This window comes from Oncorhynchus tshawytscha, linkage group LG33 (genome assembly GCF_018296145.1).
Source record: "Oncorhynchus tshawytscha isolate Ot180627B linkage group LG33, Otsh_v2.0, whole genome shotgun sequence".
Taxonomy (NCBI): Eukaryota; Metazoa; Chordata; class Actinopteri; order Salmoniformes; family Salmonidae; genus Oncorhynchus; species Oncorhynchus tshawytscha.
In genome coordinates, this window is record NC_056461.1 from 1,052,141 (window position 1) to 1,069,559 (window position 17,419).

At 43.1% G+C, this 17,419-nt stretch overlaps 1 protein-coding gene across 1 annotated transcript in view; it reads left to right on the top strand.

The window, feature by feature from the left end:
• Nucleotides 1–16,748, top strand: part of LOC112247258 (proteasome subunit beta type-7-like) — a 60,445-nt gene extending 43,697 nt beyond the window's left edge. Inside the window, exons 8-9 of the mRNA XM_042311708.1 lie at nucleotides 16,260–16,347; nucleotides 16,691–16,748. Of these exons, the coding sequence (XP_042167642.1) occupies nucleotides 16,260–16,302 (43 nt within the window). The 3' untranslated portion in view covers nucleotides 16,303–16,347; nucleotides 16,691–16,748. The remainder of the gene's footprint in view (nucleotides 1–16,259; nucleotides 16,348–16,690) is intronic.
• The last annotated feature ends 671 nt before the right edge of the window (nucleotides 16,749–17,419 follow it).

Here is a 17,419-nt window from a genome sequence, read left to right on the forward strand (position 1 = left end):
CAATCGAGAGCATCCTGTCGGGCTGTATCACCGCCTGGTACGGCAACTGCTCCGCCCACAACCGCAAGGCTCTCCAGAGGGTAGTGAGGTCTGCACAACGCATCACCGGGGGCAAACTACCTGCCCTGCAGGACACCTACACCACCCGATGTCACAGGGAGGCCATAAAGATCATCAAGGACAACAACCACCCGAGTCACTGCCTGTTCACCCCGCTATCATCCAGAAGGCTCTGATCTCCACGTTGTCTCCCTTTGTTACGGGCTTTGAGCCGGTTCGTGACAGCTGGCTTTCCCTTTGTAGTCCATAATAGTTTCCAAGCATTGACACAGCAGACGAGCGTCAGAGCCGGTGTAGTCGAATTAAATCTTAATCCTGTATTGACGCTTTGCCTGTTTGATGGTTCGTCTGAGGATTTCTTATAAGCGTCCGGATTAGTGTCCTGCTCCTTGTAAGCGGCAGCTCTGGCCTTTAGCTCGATGCGGATGTTGCCTGTAATCCATAGCTTCTGGTTGGGATATGTACGATGACTGAGGTGGTATACTCCTTAATGCCATTGGATGAATCCCTGTACATATTCCAGTCTGTGCAAGCAAAACAGTCCTGTAGCTTAGCATCCGCGTCATCTGACCACTTCTGTATTCAGCGAGTCGCTGGTACTTCCTACTTTCGCTTTTGCTTTTAAGCAGGAATCAAGAGGATAGAATGATGTTTAGATTTGCCAAATGGAGGGCAAAGGAGAGCTTTGTATTTGTCTTTCTTTAAAGCATTGTTTAATGTCTCAAAGTGATGGTTGAATTCCCATAAACACGGACGCTTCAATTAGCCCCTCAACGAGAGAGCCTAACCACTGCGCACAAATGTTAATTCAACATCTATTCCACATTGGTTCAACGTAATGAAATGACTGTGCCCAGATCCAATTTTGTTTTCAGACAAAACAGTGACTAATAGGAATAGGCTAGGTGTCATTGTAAATAAGAATTTTTTCTAAACTGACTTGCCTTGTTAAATGAAGGTTAAATGCCATTTGGCATTTTCACACAATTCTACTTGTAAAACGGCAGTGTATCCAAGATGGCGTAGCAGTCAAGACGTCTTTGTCTTGTCTCGTCCCATGTATATTTCTTTTTAATATTTTTCTTCGAATTCTTTTTAATATTTTTCCTAAACCTCAACTTCAAAATACTATCCTGCAACCCACCTCACCCAATGTGGTGTGGATCTGTTTTTTTCCCCAAAGTATTTCTATTTACCTCTGAACTGGAATACCTCAATTGAAGCTAGCTAGCAAACTAGCTATCAGTCAGTTAACCACTGCTAGCATTCATCAGCTAACCTTTAGCTCGGAAAGCTCTCGCCAGTTCTTACAACAAACCAGAGCATACCGGACCTATTTTTCTCTCCATATCCCCGAATTCCTACCACAAACTCTGAACCTTTTCATCTGGTTCATCGCAGCTAGCTAACCGCAACCCGGGTTGACTACTCCTGGCTAACGTTTTCGTCCCGGAGCTAGCACCAACTAGCCTGGAGCTTGCCCAACTAGGAGCTTGCCTGACTAGGGCTCCTGGGCTACTCCAGAAGCCCACTCCTCGGCTACAATCTCCGGACCCCTTCTACTGCCAGTACGGGGCACGGAACCCCGCCGATCCTTCACGAGTGGAATACCGACATAATCTGCCCGGGGATCCCAACAGGCCCCTCAGGTGCGATGTCCCCTGAAGGCCCATTCTGCAAACCCCGGCCTGCTAGCTATCTAGAGCATATTGGACTGTTAGCTGATCCATCGGCCAGTTTCTTGGACCACTATACCCATTTTGCCAATTGGACTTGGACCCCTCTGCTACTTGGAACCCTACTACTTCCACGACTGGTCTATCGACGTCACCGCACGAGAAGGCAAAAACAGACTTTCCCCCATCGCAACGTCCCTCTAAGGCCCTTATGCTAGCCCTGGCCTGCTAACTGCTAGCTTGCTAGCCCCGGCCTGCTAACTGTCTGAATCGTCGTATCCTGCTCAATATGCCTTAACCAACCATGTTGTTCCACCTCCCACATATGCGATGACATCACCTGGTTTAAACGTCTCTAGAGACTATATATCTCTCTCACCATTACTCAATGCCTAGGTTTACCTCCAATGTACTCTCTTCCTACCATACCTTTGTCTGTACATTGTGCTCTTGAATCTATGCTATCGTGCCCAGAAACCTGCTCCCTTTACTCTCTGTTCCGAACGTGCTAGACGACCAGTTCTTATAGCCTTTAGCCGTACCCTTATCCTACTTCTCCTCTGTTCCTCTGGTAATGTAGAGGTTAATCCAGGACCAGCAGTGCCTAGCTCCACTCCTATTCCCCAGGTGCTCTCATTTGATGACTTCTGTAACCGTGAAAGCCTTGGTTTCATGCATTTTAACATTAGAAGCCTCCTCCCTAAGTTTGTTTTATTCACTGCTTTAGCACATTCTCCCAACCCGGATGTCTTAGCAGTGTCTGAATCCTGGCTTAAGAAAACCACCAAAATCCCTGATATGTCCATCCCTAACTATAACATTTTCCGCCAAGATAGAACTGCCAAAGGGTGCATTGTGGAAATCTACTGCAGAGATAGCCTACAGAGTTCTGTATCAAAACAATTCGAGCTTCTACTTCTAAAAATGTATCTCTTCTGAGCTCGTGCTGCTAGGTAACCTAAACTGGGACATCCTTAACACCCCGGCCATCCTACAATCTAAGCTTGATGCCCTCAATCTCACACAAATTATCTATGAACCTACAAGGTAAAACCCCAAATCCGTATACATGGGCACCCTCATAGATATCCTCCTAACTAACTCGTCCTCCAAATACATCTCTGCTGTTTTCAACCAAGATCTCAGCGATCACTGCCTCATTGCCTGCATCCGTAATGGGTCAAACGACCAACCCTGATCACTGTCAAACGCTCCCTAAAACACATCAGCGAACAGGCCTTTCTAATAGACCTGGCCGGGGTATCCTGGAATGACATTGACCTCATCCCGTCAGTAGAGGATGTCTGGTTGTTCTTTCAAAGTGCTTTCCTCACCAACTTAAATAAGCATGTTCCATACAAAAAATGTAGAACCAGGAATAGATATAGCCCTTGGTTCACTCCTGACCTGTCTGCCCTTGACCAGCATAAAAACATCCTGTGGCGTTCTGCATTAGCATCGAATAGCCCCCGTGATATGCAACTTTTCAGGGAAGTTAGGAACCAATATACACAGGCAGTTAGGAAAGCTAAGGCTATCTTTTTCAAACAGAAATTTGCATCCTGTAGTACAAACTCAAAGTTCTGGGACACTAATGTCCATGGAGAATAAGAGCACCTCCTCCCATCTGTCCACTGCACTGAGGCTAGGAAACTCTGTCACTACTGTTAAATTCACAATAATTGAGAATTTCAATAAGCATTTTTCTACAGCTGGCCATGCTTTCCACCTGGCTACCCCTACCCCGGTTAACAGCCCTGTGCTCCCCACTGTCAGGGGCGTTTGAAGAACAGGACCAAGGTGCAGCGTGGTGAGCGTACATTTCTATTTATTTAAGATAAATGTCGCCAACAAAACTTGAAAATGACCACATCGCTAAGGTCAGGGCGTGACAGTACCCCCCCCAAAGGTGCGGACTCCGGCCGCAAAACCTGAACCTATAGGGGAGGGTCCGGGTGGGCATCTATCCGCGGTGGCGGCTCTGGCGCGTGACGTAGACCCTGCTCCACCTCTGGCTCCACCCCCCTTTGGTGGTGCCTCTGGTGTGGGCACCCTCGCTGCGGGCCCCGGGCCGGGCACCCTCGCTGCGGGCCGGAGGCCGGGCACCCTCGCTGCGGGCCGGAGGCCGTCGCTGGTGGCCCCGGGCCAGAGGCAGGGGGTGAATACTTTCGCAAAGCACTGTACACTCTCATCACTTATTCTGTGGCAGTCCCTCCCCCCACAACTTGGGATGACACACATACACACACACACACAGCACAGTTGACGCTAAACAGTCCCTCCACCCACAACTTGCGATGACACACACACACACACACACACACTTCTCAGCCATTGTGAGACACGGCAAATACACTTGGAGTGTCATAAGAGGCTCTCTTTGATCCCATACAATGACAAAAGAGTAACACACACATGATCAGACAGATGGAAAAACTATATTCCACTTACATATAAGAGTGTATACAGTATATGCCACAGTGTAAGTGTGTGTGTGTCAATGAGTATGTGTTTATACGATAATGTGCGAAATACAAACTAGACTAGAAGTAGTTAGTGAACTAAGCGAGGTAGTCATTAGAGAAACCAAGTCTGTTAAGTCTGCCAATAAGAATACGGTGATTGACAGAGTCGAAAGCCTTGGCCAGGTCGATGAAGACAGCTGCACAGTACTGTCTCTTATCGATGGCGGTTAGGATATCTTTTAGGACCTTGAGAGTGGCTGAGGTGCACCCGTGACCAGCTCGGAAACCAGATTGCATAGCGGAGAAGGTACGGTGGGATTCGAAATGGTCGGTGATCTGTTTTGTTTACTTGGCTTTCGAAGACTTTAGAAAGGCAGGGCAAGATGGATATAAGTCTGTAACAGTTTGGGTCTAGAGTGAGTCCCCCTTTGAGGAGGGGGATGATCGCGGGCGCATTCCAATCTTTAGGAATCTCAGACGATACAAAAGAGGTTGAACAGACTAGTAATAGGGGTTGCAACAATGGTGGCGGATAATTCTAGGAATAGAGGGACCAGATTGTCTCAGCCCAACTGATTTGTAGGGATCCAGATTTTGCAGCTCTATCAGAACATCAGCTGTCTGGATTTTTTTATTTTATTTTTTATTTCACCTTTATTTAACCAGGTAGGCAAGTTGAGAACAAGTTCTCATTTACAATTGCGACCTGGCCAAGATAAAGCAAAGCAGTTCGACACATACAACGACACAGAGTTACACATGGAGTAAAACAAACATACAGTCAATAATACAGTAGAAACAAGTCTATATACGATGTAAGCAAATGAGGTGAGATAAGGGAGGTAAAGGCAAAAGGCCATGGTGACAAAATTAATACAATTTTGCAAGTAAAACACTGGAATGGTAGATTTGCAGTGGAAGAATGTGCAAAGTAGAAATTGATTTGATTTATTTAATGGGGTGCAAAGGAGCATAATAAATAAATAAATAAAATAAATATAGTAGGGAAAGCGGTAGTTGTTTGGGTTAAATTATAGGTGGGCTATGTACAGGTGCAGTAATGTGTGAGCTGCTCTGAGTATGAAGCGAGGGCCAGGCAACGAGAGCGTACAGGGTAGTATATGGGGCTTTGGTGACAAAACGGATGGCACTGTGATAGACTGCATCCAATTTGTTGAGTAGGGTATTGGAGGCTATTTTGTAAATGACATCGCCGAAGTCGAGGATTGGTAGGATGGTCAGTTTTACAAGGGTATGTTTGGCAGCATGAGTAAAGGATGCTTTGTTGTGAAATAGGAAGCCAATTCTAGATTCAACTTTGGATTGGAGATGTTTGATGTGGGTCTGGAAGGAGAGTTTACAGTCTAACCAGACACCTAAGTATTTGTAGTTTGTATTTGTAGTCCACGTATTCTAAGTCAGAACCGTCCAGAGTAGTGATGTTGGACAGGCGAGCAGGTGCAGGCAGCGATCGGTTGAAGAGCATGCATTTAGTTTTACTTGTATTTAAGAGCAATTGCAGGCCATGGAAGGAAAGTTGTATGGAGGGTTGTTAACACAGTGTCCAAAGAAGGGCCAGAAGTATACATAATGGTGTCATCTGCGAGGAGGTGGATCAGAGAATCACCATCAGCAAGAGCGACATCATTGATGTATACAGAGAAAAGAGTTGGCCCGAGATTTGAACCCTGTGGCACCCTCATATAGAGACTGCCAGAGGTCCGGACAACAGGCCTTCTGATTTGACCTACTGAACACTATCTGAGAAGTAGTTGGTGAACCAGGCGAGGCAGTTAGTTGAGAAACCAAGGCTATTGAGTCTGCCGATAAGAATGTGGTGATTGACAAAGTCGAAAGCCTTGGCCAGGTTGATGAAGACGGCTGCACGGTACTGTCTTTTATCGTGGCGGTTATGATATCATTTGAGGACTCTGTCAGTGAGCAAAGATTTGATTCGATAAAAAGAAATGTCCCCTTTTCAGGACCCTGTCTTTCAAAGATAATTCGTAAAAATCGAAATAACTTCACAGATCTTCATTGTAAAGGGTTGAAACCCTGTTTGTTCAATGAACCATAAACAATTAATGAACATGCGGAACGGTCGATAAGACACTAACAGTGTACAGACGGTAGGCAATTAAGGTCACAATTATGAAAACTTATGACACTAAAGAGGCCTTTCTACTGACTCTGAAAAACACCAAAAAGAAAGATGCCCAGGGTCACTTCTCATTTGCGTGAACGTAGCCTTAGGCTGAGAGAGGCTGGACTGAGGGTTTGTTGTCCTGTTGTAAGGCAGGTCCTCACCAGACATCACCGGCAACAGCGTTGCCTACGTGCACAAACCCACCGTCGCTGGACCAGACAGGACTGGCAAAAAGTGCTCTTCACTGACGAGTCACCGTTTTGTCTCACCAGGGGTGATGGTCGGATTTGCGTTTGTCGTCGAAGGAAGGAGCATTACACCGAGGCCTGTACTCTGAAGCTGGACCGATTTGGAGGTGGAGGGTCCGTCATGGACTGGGGAGTGGGGTAACATCTCACAGCAAGAACTGGCAAATCTGGTGCAGTCCATGAGGAGGAGGAGATGCACTGCAGTACTTAATGCATCTGGTGGCCACACCTGATACTGACTGTTACTTTTGATTTTGATTTCACATCAGTTACACTCACCCCCCTTTTGACCTCCTTTTCCGCAGCAACCAGTGATCCGGGTCAACAGCATCAATGTAACAGTTGAATTTTCGTCCGTCCCCTCGCTCAAACCAGGGACCCTCTGCACACATCAACAACTGTCACCCTCGAAGCATTGTTACTCATCGCGCCAAAAAAATCCACGGCCCTTACAGAGCAAGGGGAACAACCTCTTCAGGTCTCAGAGCAAGTGACGTCACCGATTGAAATGCTATTGGGTATTAGCGCGCACCACTGCTAACTAGCTAGCCATTTCACATCGGTTACACAAGGATATACCATGTAATTTCAAATATTAATAAAACAGTTATATGGCAGTTATGGGTGTGCCCCACAAAAAAGGCAGTACAGGCCTACAATACAGTCAGAGGCTCCATGTGTAGCAAGTGAGGTGGGAGATTTCTAATCGATGCAAAATGGAATTATAATTAACTTGGCTAAATGAGAAGGAGTAGGCTACAATGATCAACCAACCGGTAGGCTGTTGTTGAATATGAATAGAGTGGTTGTTGTAGACAGGGATGGGGAGCGCAGCAACATACCCTCAATTAGCTAGCTAGCTAGCTAGCTAGCTTCTTAACATCAATTTGATGGGGTCAATACAGACACTACCACGAGATGACAGATAACCTATTGCAGCAACAAGTTTGTCTCACCTGCGAGAGTTCGCAGACTTTCTCTCTCCACCCTCTACCGCACCAGGCCCTGCTCCTCTTCTGCCCCTCCCCCACCTTCTGTGCTGAAACAGAGTGCACCCTCCCCAATTTTTTAAAAAGATATATACAGTATTTCAAACACATGTTTTATAGACTATCCAGATATTAGAAAAACAAAGTCCCTGGCCAGGGACTGGGTGAGTGTTTCTTTAGAAAACAACAGGTTAACTGGCAGTGGCCCACTGAACTATATCTCTGTGAAGGGATGATGGATGAGAGCCAGCTGTCCCCCACAGCGGGGAAGAGAGGAGAGGGAAGAAGAGGGAGAGAAGGGGGAAGAGAGAGAGAGGAGCAACGCCGTCAGCAACTACTACATTTTTAGCAGCCTCATTCCTTACACACATTTCTCTCTCTCGCTTAGGGGCTTTTCTCCTTGACGAAAGTTTAAGGAGAAACAGCGCGACTAGATTTCAATTTACATCATTTGTACATTTAATTGTGCCGAGATAGGGTTTGGGGCTTGGCAACAGACATTTACCGTAAACATTCCAGTGTCGCCAGTAAGCGGGCTTCTACTATGCAAGTGACTTTTCATCTTAACCTTGTTACACATTTGAATAATGGAACCAAACCACTTTGCACTCTTAAATAATGCAACAATTCACAAGCATGTGCAGACAATTAAAGGGTCTAATGCAATTTATTTTAGGTGAGGGAGCTTTTTTTTTACGACATTTCTTAATCAACGTTTGTACCGACTGATGTAGCCTATTTAATATAATTGTAGAATAGCCCTAAACATAAAATGCATCCTCCAATTGCAACTTCTGCCTTTGCCAACAGATATTGTCTCAAACACCAACCTCATTTCAAAATAGTCCATCACTGTCATTCGTGAAAGACATTTGTTCACATTTTACTGTTTCGTGAGCAAATTAAAGCAGACGATGTTGACAAACTATTAGCCTCTCTTGTAGGCCTATTTTTTTTCAATCAAAGCTTCAGATAAGAAATGACTGGGTAGATGTTTCTGGTGTAACATTACTGCTGCTATGCTAAAATACTAATGAACCATGTGATCTTGCAAGACATCGATTCAGCTTTGGTCTAACTTTCCTAAACGAGCACCATTGTGATAAATTATCATCTATTTGTAATAATAATGTGATGGGTAGGACTATTAGGCAACAGATCTTGATGAGGGTTATTTTAAGCGATTTGAGCGTCCTTCAAATCGTGGTGCTGAAAGGACAGCACAGTAACCAAGGACAGCACAGTAACCAAGTAACCACATATATTTCTGAGTTCCACTGTACAAGACGGGGTCCGTGGAGTTATGAACATTAAGGCAAACAGAGGGTACATTTGGATCCTGTTGGTGTGAGGAGGTTCATCCAGTGGATCAGCTTGTGTTTATACGCAATAGAGATGGTACGTTTTTTGTAAGCTAAGCACTTGGACAGTTCAAGTGCGTGGCACACTAGCAAACTGTTTTGAGGACAGACGTTTTAGCAACCCCTGGTAGAGTTCTGTCTGTGTGTGCTTTTTATGTCGGATTTGGCCCGATCAAGTAGTCAAGCCTCCGACCGACGGGCCTCTGCACACACACCTACAGTTATTCATTGACAGAGTGAGAGAAGACAGGGAAGAAATCACCATTTACCTACCTAGAGGCTGCTATAGCCTACATATTTATTTACTTTGTCATTCTATTGTTTTCATGGAATTTCAGAGGTAATTAAATAGAAATGATTTAGAATTCTTTGTTACGTTTAAGCTTCAAGACAAAAGCTCAGGTGCTAACAGCATGTAATCATCAAGTAACGTTAGCCTATCAAAAATCAATGATTATAACCCTCTCATACAAATATAAAAGTACAGTAGGCCTACCTTAGGACATTACAACAAACCAGGCTTAGTTTTGATCAATTTCATGCAAATAATTACATGTGGCAAAAGCAACATTTTTGAGTTTCCTAGTTCAACTAGCATGTGAAAGTGGCATAGTATAGTATATTGAGTTCGTGTTCACACACACACCCACTATATTATTTTGACCATCTTGTGCAGTGCTATATAATGAAGCGTGCTCCATTCCCAAACAGTTGTCTGACTAAAAGCTGCTTTTTGCTCTTTAAGACTTGTTTACCATCTAATGCTACAGACCAGATGCTTTCTGGGCTGATCAAAGGATCACAGCGGGAGCTGCTTCTCCCGCTTACTGTAAATGAGTAGTACGCGGCCGGCTTTCACCACACTCATCTCTTTCTTTTCGTGTCAGGGCCTCAACCACAAACTAAGCCCCTCACAGACACACATCCATGACAGCGCCACAACAAAGGCTTCAGATTGTAAAAGCTTCCAAGACCAGCGGCTGACAGACAGACAGATGAGCCACTCCCCTATACAGCAATACTGCACTCAAGGCTGTTTCTGACACACTCAGTCATACAAACCTGCAATACCCATGTGCAATGACACACACATTTAAACCACCAGGCCTAATTAGACACTCAACTTCACAGTAGTAGGTACACCCGCCCCTTCCCCATTTCCCCAAACAGTGACGACTGGGTGAGGGGGGAGCAAAATGATTGACATCTGCTCCATCTAAAAGATGGGGGGGGTTCTAGGATTAATGAGGATGGTCCTCGCCCCCCCACCCACTTTTACTGATTAAGGCAATTAAAAGCAATTGCCAATACTCTCTGCTTTGATCCTGCACGAGGAGGACAATGGATACCCAGTGGTAACTGAGTGACATTAATGACTTCCAGTTGGCTTGGCTTTGCCCTGGGCATGGGTCAATGGCACTGAATGGGAGGAGATCACCCGGGTGACCTGCCAGACTCAGCTTGGGATGCAGTCCGTGACCTTTGACAGTTTTGACAGCGTTAAACTAAAGTGAATTATTCGACAGATTTACCACTTTTCTTGTTCCTCGCATGACAGATGCAATTAACCAAGTTCTTTGGATCTACTTAAATTACAAACTACCTAGTTGGAAGAAAACATGAGTCACAAAATGACCCAGTATGATGAGAAATGACCTAATTCTTGAGAAACGAAAGGACCCCACATGGCTCCTTAATCTAATCTGTGTTTACTGATAGTCTTCACATCTACCTTAACAAAAGTATACACCGCACACACAATGATCTTAAAAAAAGAAGACACATGCACCAAGTCAGATATAGAGTTGAAATGTATTCAATTTTGAGTTTGTATCCCACTATTATACTTTATATACATCACAGAAGACTGAAATATAACAAAACCTTGTGACACAGAAAAATAATCATTGTGAAGAATATTAATCTAATCCTATCCATGAGGCCACTAGATAATGTCAAAATGCTGCCCCCTATCCCCAAGAGGTTTTAACCTTTCTAGCGCAGGGGTACCGCTAGCGGAACACATCGACAACATTCCGCTGGAAGTGCAGGGCGAAATTCAGAAATATTTTTTGAAATATGTAACTTTCACACATTAATAACAAGTCCAATACAGCTACCCATCGTGTCAAATTTCAAAAATTATTTACAGCTAAAGCACAACATATGATTATGTTAGATCACTGCCAAGTCGAAAAAACACAGCCATTTTTTCCAGACAAAGATAGGAGTCACAAAAAGCAGAAATATAGATTAAATTAACTTCCTTAAGCGGGATATTTGTCATCAGCAACCGCTGAATAGCATAGTGCCACAGTCAAATAATATTACTAAAAAATATTCATTCATGAAATCACAAGGTCAATATTGCAAAACACAGTTTTCACTCAAGAGACTCCCAGTTACACAACAAATGTTCCTTTTGTTTCATAAAGATTATTTTTTTTACCCAAAATACCTCCGTTTGTTCAGAAATCCACAGGAAAGAGCGGTCACGACAACGCAGACGAAAATTCAAAATAATATCCATAATGTCCACAGAAACATGTCAAATGTTTTTTATAATCAATCCTCAGGTTGTTTTTAAAATATATATTCGTTAATATATCAACCGGGTGTGTAGGTTTTTCAATAGGACCGGGAGAAACAATGGCCGCTTTACTCAGTTGCGCAAAACTCACTGAGAGCCCCCACCTATCCACTTACGCAATGTGATCTTTCTCGCTCATTCTTCCAAATAAAAGCCTGAAACTATGTCTAAAGACTGTTGACACCTTAGGGAAGACATAGAAAAAGGAATCTGGTTGATATCCCTTTTAAATGGAGGATAGGCATGCATAGGAACAGAGGTTTCAAAATAAGAGGCACTTCCTGATTAGATTTTCCTCAGGTTTTGCCTGCAATATCAGTTCTGTTATACTCACAGACAATATTTTTACAGTTTTGGAAACTTGTGTTTTCTATCCTAAACTGACAATTATATGCATATTCTAGTTTCTGGGGCTGAGAAATAGGCAGTTTCAAATGGGTACATTTTTAGCCAAAAACGAAAATACTGCCCCCTACACGCAAAAGGTTAATCACTAACCTTTGATCTTCATCAGATGACACTCATAGGACATCATGTTGCACAATACATGCATGTTTTGTTCGATAATGTGCATATTTATATCCAAAAATCTCGGTTTACATTGACGCCTTAAGTGCAGTAATGTTTTGATTCTAAAACATCTGATGATTTTGCAGAAATACTAATAATAAACGTTGATAAAATATACTAGTGTTATTCACAGTATTAAAGATAGACATCTCCTTAATGCAACCGCTGTGTCAGATTTCTAAAAAACTTTACGGAAAAAGCATAATCTGGGAACGGCGCTCAGAACCCAAAACAGCCAGACGAATAGCCGCCATTTTGGAATCAACAAAGTTAGCAACAACACCATAAATATTCACTTACCTTTGATGATCTTCATCAGAAGGCACTCCCAGGAATCTCAGTTCGACAATAAATGACTGATTTGTTCCATAAAGTTCCATCATTTATGTCCAAATCGCCACTTGTTGTTAGCGTGTTCAGCCCAGTAATCCATCTTCATGAGGCGCGAGCATTTCATCCAGACAAAAACTTGGAAAAGTTCTGTTACAATCCTTTAGAAACATGTCAAACGATGTATGGAATCAATCGTTAGGATGTTTTTAACATAAAACATCAATAATGTTCCAACCGGAGAATTCCTTTGTCTTCAGAAAAAGCACTGGAACGCGAGGTAACTCTGTCGGGAGCGCGCGTCATGATGACCAAGGCTCTCTGCCTTGGTCATCGAAGAGGTCTCATGAGCCCCTCTTATAGTAGAATCCTCATTCAAGTTTCAAAAGACGGTTGATATCTAGTGGAAGCCCTAGGAAGTGCAACCTAATCCATATCTCAATGTGTACTCGGTAGGCCAAGCTTTGAAAAACTACAAACCTCAGATGTCCCACTTCCTGGTTGGATTTTTCTCAGGTTTTCGCTTGCCATATGAGTTCTGTTGTACTCACGGACATCATTCTAACAGTTTTAGAAACTTCAGAGTGTTTTCTATCCAATACTAATAATAATAATATGCTTATATTAGCATCTGGGACAGAGTAGGAGGCAGTTCACTCTGGGCACGCTATTCATCCAAAAGTGAAAATGCTGCCCCCTATCCCAAAAAGGTTGATTAAGAACCACTCATCGCCTTGGCCTTCGAGCCACTCCAGGGGGACACTATTTTCTCTAAGTTGGACCTGCGGAATGCCTATAATCTGGTGCGGATACGGGAATGGGACGAATGGAAGGCAGCCTTCAACACGGTCAGCGGACACTGAAAATATCTGGTTATGCCCATTGGTCTGACCAACGCTCCAGCTGTGTTCCAGGCCCTGGTAAATGACGTTTTGTATACCTCGATGACATCCTTGTTTTCTCCTGCTCAGCCCAAAACCACATGCTCCACGTCAGACAGATCAGCACTTCCTGGAGAACCAGCTTTTTGTGAAACACTTCCTGCGATTTTCCCATTTTTATTGTCGCTTTGTTCCGGGGCTACAGCACCCTGGTTTCCCCCCTTTCTGCACTCACTTCTCCTAAGGTTCTGTTCACGTGGTCCCCAGCTGCTGACCGGGCGTTCCTGGACCTCAAGCACCACAGCTCCCATATTAGTCCATCCTGACCCATCCCGTCAGTTTGCGGTGGAGGCCATCTTGAAATGAGGTCATCAGCTCAGCCTGCCCCTATACATTTGTATGCCTGTATACAATGCCTTCAGAAAGTATTCAACCCCTTGACTTTTTTTCACTTTTTGTTACATTACAGCTTTTTTCTTGAATGGATTCAATACAAAAATGTCCTCAGCAATCTACACACAGTAACCCACAATGACAAAGCAAAAACAGATTTTTAGAAATGTTTGCAAATGTATAAAAAAAGGATACCTTATTTAGATACATATTCAGACCCTTTGCTATGAGACTCAAAATGGAGCTCAGGTGCATCCTGTTTCCATTGATCATCATTGAGATCTTTCTCAACTTGATTGCAGTTCACCTGTGGTAAATTTAATTGATTGGACATGATTTGAAAAAGCACACACCTGTCTATATAAGGTCCCGCAGTTGACAGTGCATGTCAGAGCAAAAACCAAGCCATGAGGTCGAAGTAAACATCCTCACCTCGATGCTGTCAACTGTGCTTATGTCTGTATAATGAAAAAGTAGGGAAAAAATAAAAACTTCTGACTATTTCTAGTTTAGCGATCGATGACAACCGAGCTCGCTGCCCAGACTTAAATAATTACCAAGAGGAGATTCTCCTGCTTACAATGGTGCCCGTGTAATAATTTTACTTCTGTCCCTCTCCTCGCCCCTACCTGGGCTCAAACCAGGGACCCTCTGCCCACAGACAACAGCCACCCTCGAAGCATCGTTACCCATCCCTGTAGCGTACGATCAATCCGGTGTGATTAGAATGCTTGATTAGAACGCTTATTTAGAACGGCCAGTTTCGAATAACGCAACAATCATTATTTGAGCTGGCCACACTTTTTTCCCAGAAACATTTAGCACAAACACGGTCCTTACAAAGTTATGTCCAGAATGTGAGCAGTTTATTTTTGGATGCAATGTTCAGACATTCACAGAAGTATCTACAGCATAACACAATCATCCATACCGAAAAAATGTAGGCTATATTTGTCCTAGCACTACCTGAGGAATGATTGACATAACACAAGTGGTCAGAATTTTATAACTCTTGTCTGACATAATCTACAATATGAATTAGCTAATAGCAATTACTATTATAATGAATCACATCACGGTTGAGCACGCCATTGGCCGGAATAATTGAGTAAATCACTTTCTAGAAATCACAAGTAATCCGATGATGGGTAGTTTGTGCTTCGCCATTAAATTTCTCTCACAGGAACCAAAGATAATAATAGAAGACGACATGAGTTTGATCTGTTTATAGTATACACGTTGAAGGGGTGTGTCGTCTACCATTGTTCACATCCCACTATTCACTTCCGGACGTTCTCAAAAAATTTGTGAACCCTTACTCACCTCATTTCGTTATAACATCTTTGGTCCGACAGACGATTACGTGACACCCAGAATGCATTGTATGTTAACATGTGTAACGGTTCTCTTTTGGTGAAGGAGAGTCGGACCAAAATGCGGCGTGTAGATTGCGATCCATGTTTAATCAACAAACGTAAAACACGAATCAATACAAAAACTACAAAAAAACAACAAACGTGGAAACGTAACGAAAACCGAAACAGCCCTATCTGGTGAAAACACAGAGACATGAACAAGGACACTAAGGACAATCACCCACGAAAAACTCAAAGAATATGGCTGCCTAAATATGGTTCCCAATCAGAGACAACGATAAACACCTGCCTCTGATTGAGAACCACTTCAGACAGCCATAGACTTAACTAGAACACCCCACTAGCTACAATCCCAATACTTACACACCACATACAAAAACCCATGCCACACCCTGGCCTGACCAAATACATGAAGATAAACACAAAATACTTCGACCAGGGCGTGACAACATGACTCCACACATAGCTGGAATTAGCTTAGCTCATCATAATAAATACAACCTTCAAAAAATAATTTTACACACATAATAAATTTGAAGTCGGAAGTTTACATACACCTTAGCCAAATACATTTAAACTGTTTTTCACAATTCCTGACATTTAAGGAAAAAATCCCTGTTTTAGGTCAGTTGGTATCACCACTTTATTTTAAGAATGTGAAATGTCAGAATAATAGGAGAGAGAGTGATTTATTTCAGCATTTATCTATTTCATCACATTCCCAGTGGGTCAGAAGTTTACATACTAATTGAGTGTATTTGGTTGCCTTTAAATTGTTTAACTTGGATCAAAAGTTTTGGGTAGCCTTCCACAAGCTTCCCACAATAAGTTGGGTGAATTTTGGCCACTCCAATACCTTGACTTTGTTGTCCTTAAGCCATTTTGCCACAACTTTGGAAGTATGCTTTGGTTCATTTTCCATTTGGAGGTTGTTATTACCTAGCCTATGACTTAAAGTTTACAACGTAGGTGCACAGGTTGAGAGAAAAAGTAAAGTAATCAAGGGGATGGACAGTGACACATTCAATAGCGCCTGCATCTAGCTGAGGGTGTAATCATTAGTCCAACAGTTGCAAATGAATACACCGCTGATCACACACAAACACAGTTCACTTACATTTTTCCTCGTTGTATAATTCCTTCTCACATCTACATGCTCTCCTTCTCTCACCAGTTCCCTTCGCTTGTGGACTTCACAACACATCAGCTGTCTGTGACCAGGCGAAAAAACCTTTCCGAGCCAAACCTTCATCTCATAACCGGTAAGCACTACAGCAGTTTACCAGTTATACTGGTGAGCCCTGGTGGCAATAAATTAATAAAACCAAAAGTTTACCTTGACTTAGAAAAGTTCCAGTGTTGGATAGCCATAGCCAGCTAGCTAACATTGCATCCCTCTCTGTTTGAGCCGGGTCTTTGAGTAGGCTAAACTAGCTGGTTAAGTGAAAAGAATACAACTAAATATATCTATCTTGCTTCTCCTTCATGTTTAAAGAAATACATTTGTTCAAAACTGCTCAACTATTGTATTTTTCTTTCTTTGAGTCAACTACTCACCACATTTTATGCACTGCAGTGCTAACTATCTGTAACTTGTGCTTTCAGTATTGGGTGGCCAACATGTCAGTTCATGCTGCAAGAGCTCTGATAGGTTGGACGACAGCCTCCGGAAGTTGTCATAATTACTTTGTAAGTCTATGGAAGCAGGTGAGAACCGAGAGCCTCCTAGGTTTTGTTTTAAAGCCAATGTACCCAGAAGAGGATGGAATCTAGCTGTCCTCTGGTGCTACACTACAGAGTGCTGTTGACTCTAATGTAGACATTCATTGCAAAAGAGTGTGTTGTAATCAAAAATTTGTTGGCATGAATATATTTGGTATAGTTTTATCTAAAAATTATGTTTCACTATTTAAACAAAAAAGAAATTTACTGAGGAGGATGGTCCTCCCCTTCCTCCTATGATGATCCTTCACTGTTACAGACCCAGCGTGCAACAGAGCTGTAGGAGTTGTGGGTTGTTTTGTTGTAGTTTTGTCCAGGGGGGCATATTGGGAAGGGAGTGCTGTCACCTCCGTGTACAGATTAGGTGTTTGTCCCCCTGTGTGCTGAGAGTGTCAGGTTCTTGTCCAGTTCTGGAATTTGCGTCACCACTAGTATATGTCCCTGGGCCTGGAAGTGTTTTATCTCTCCCTCATTAAACATGAGGAAATGTTTTGTCTTTTGAGATCATTTCCTTATTTACAGTGCCTTGCGAAAGTATTCGGCCCCCTTGAACTTTGCGACCTTTTGCCACATTTCAGGCTTCAAACATAAAGATATAAAACTGTATTTTTT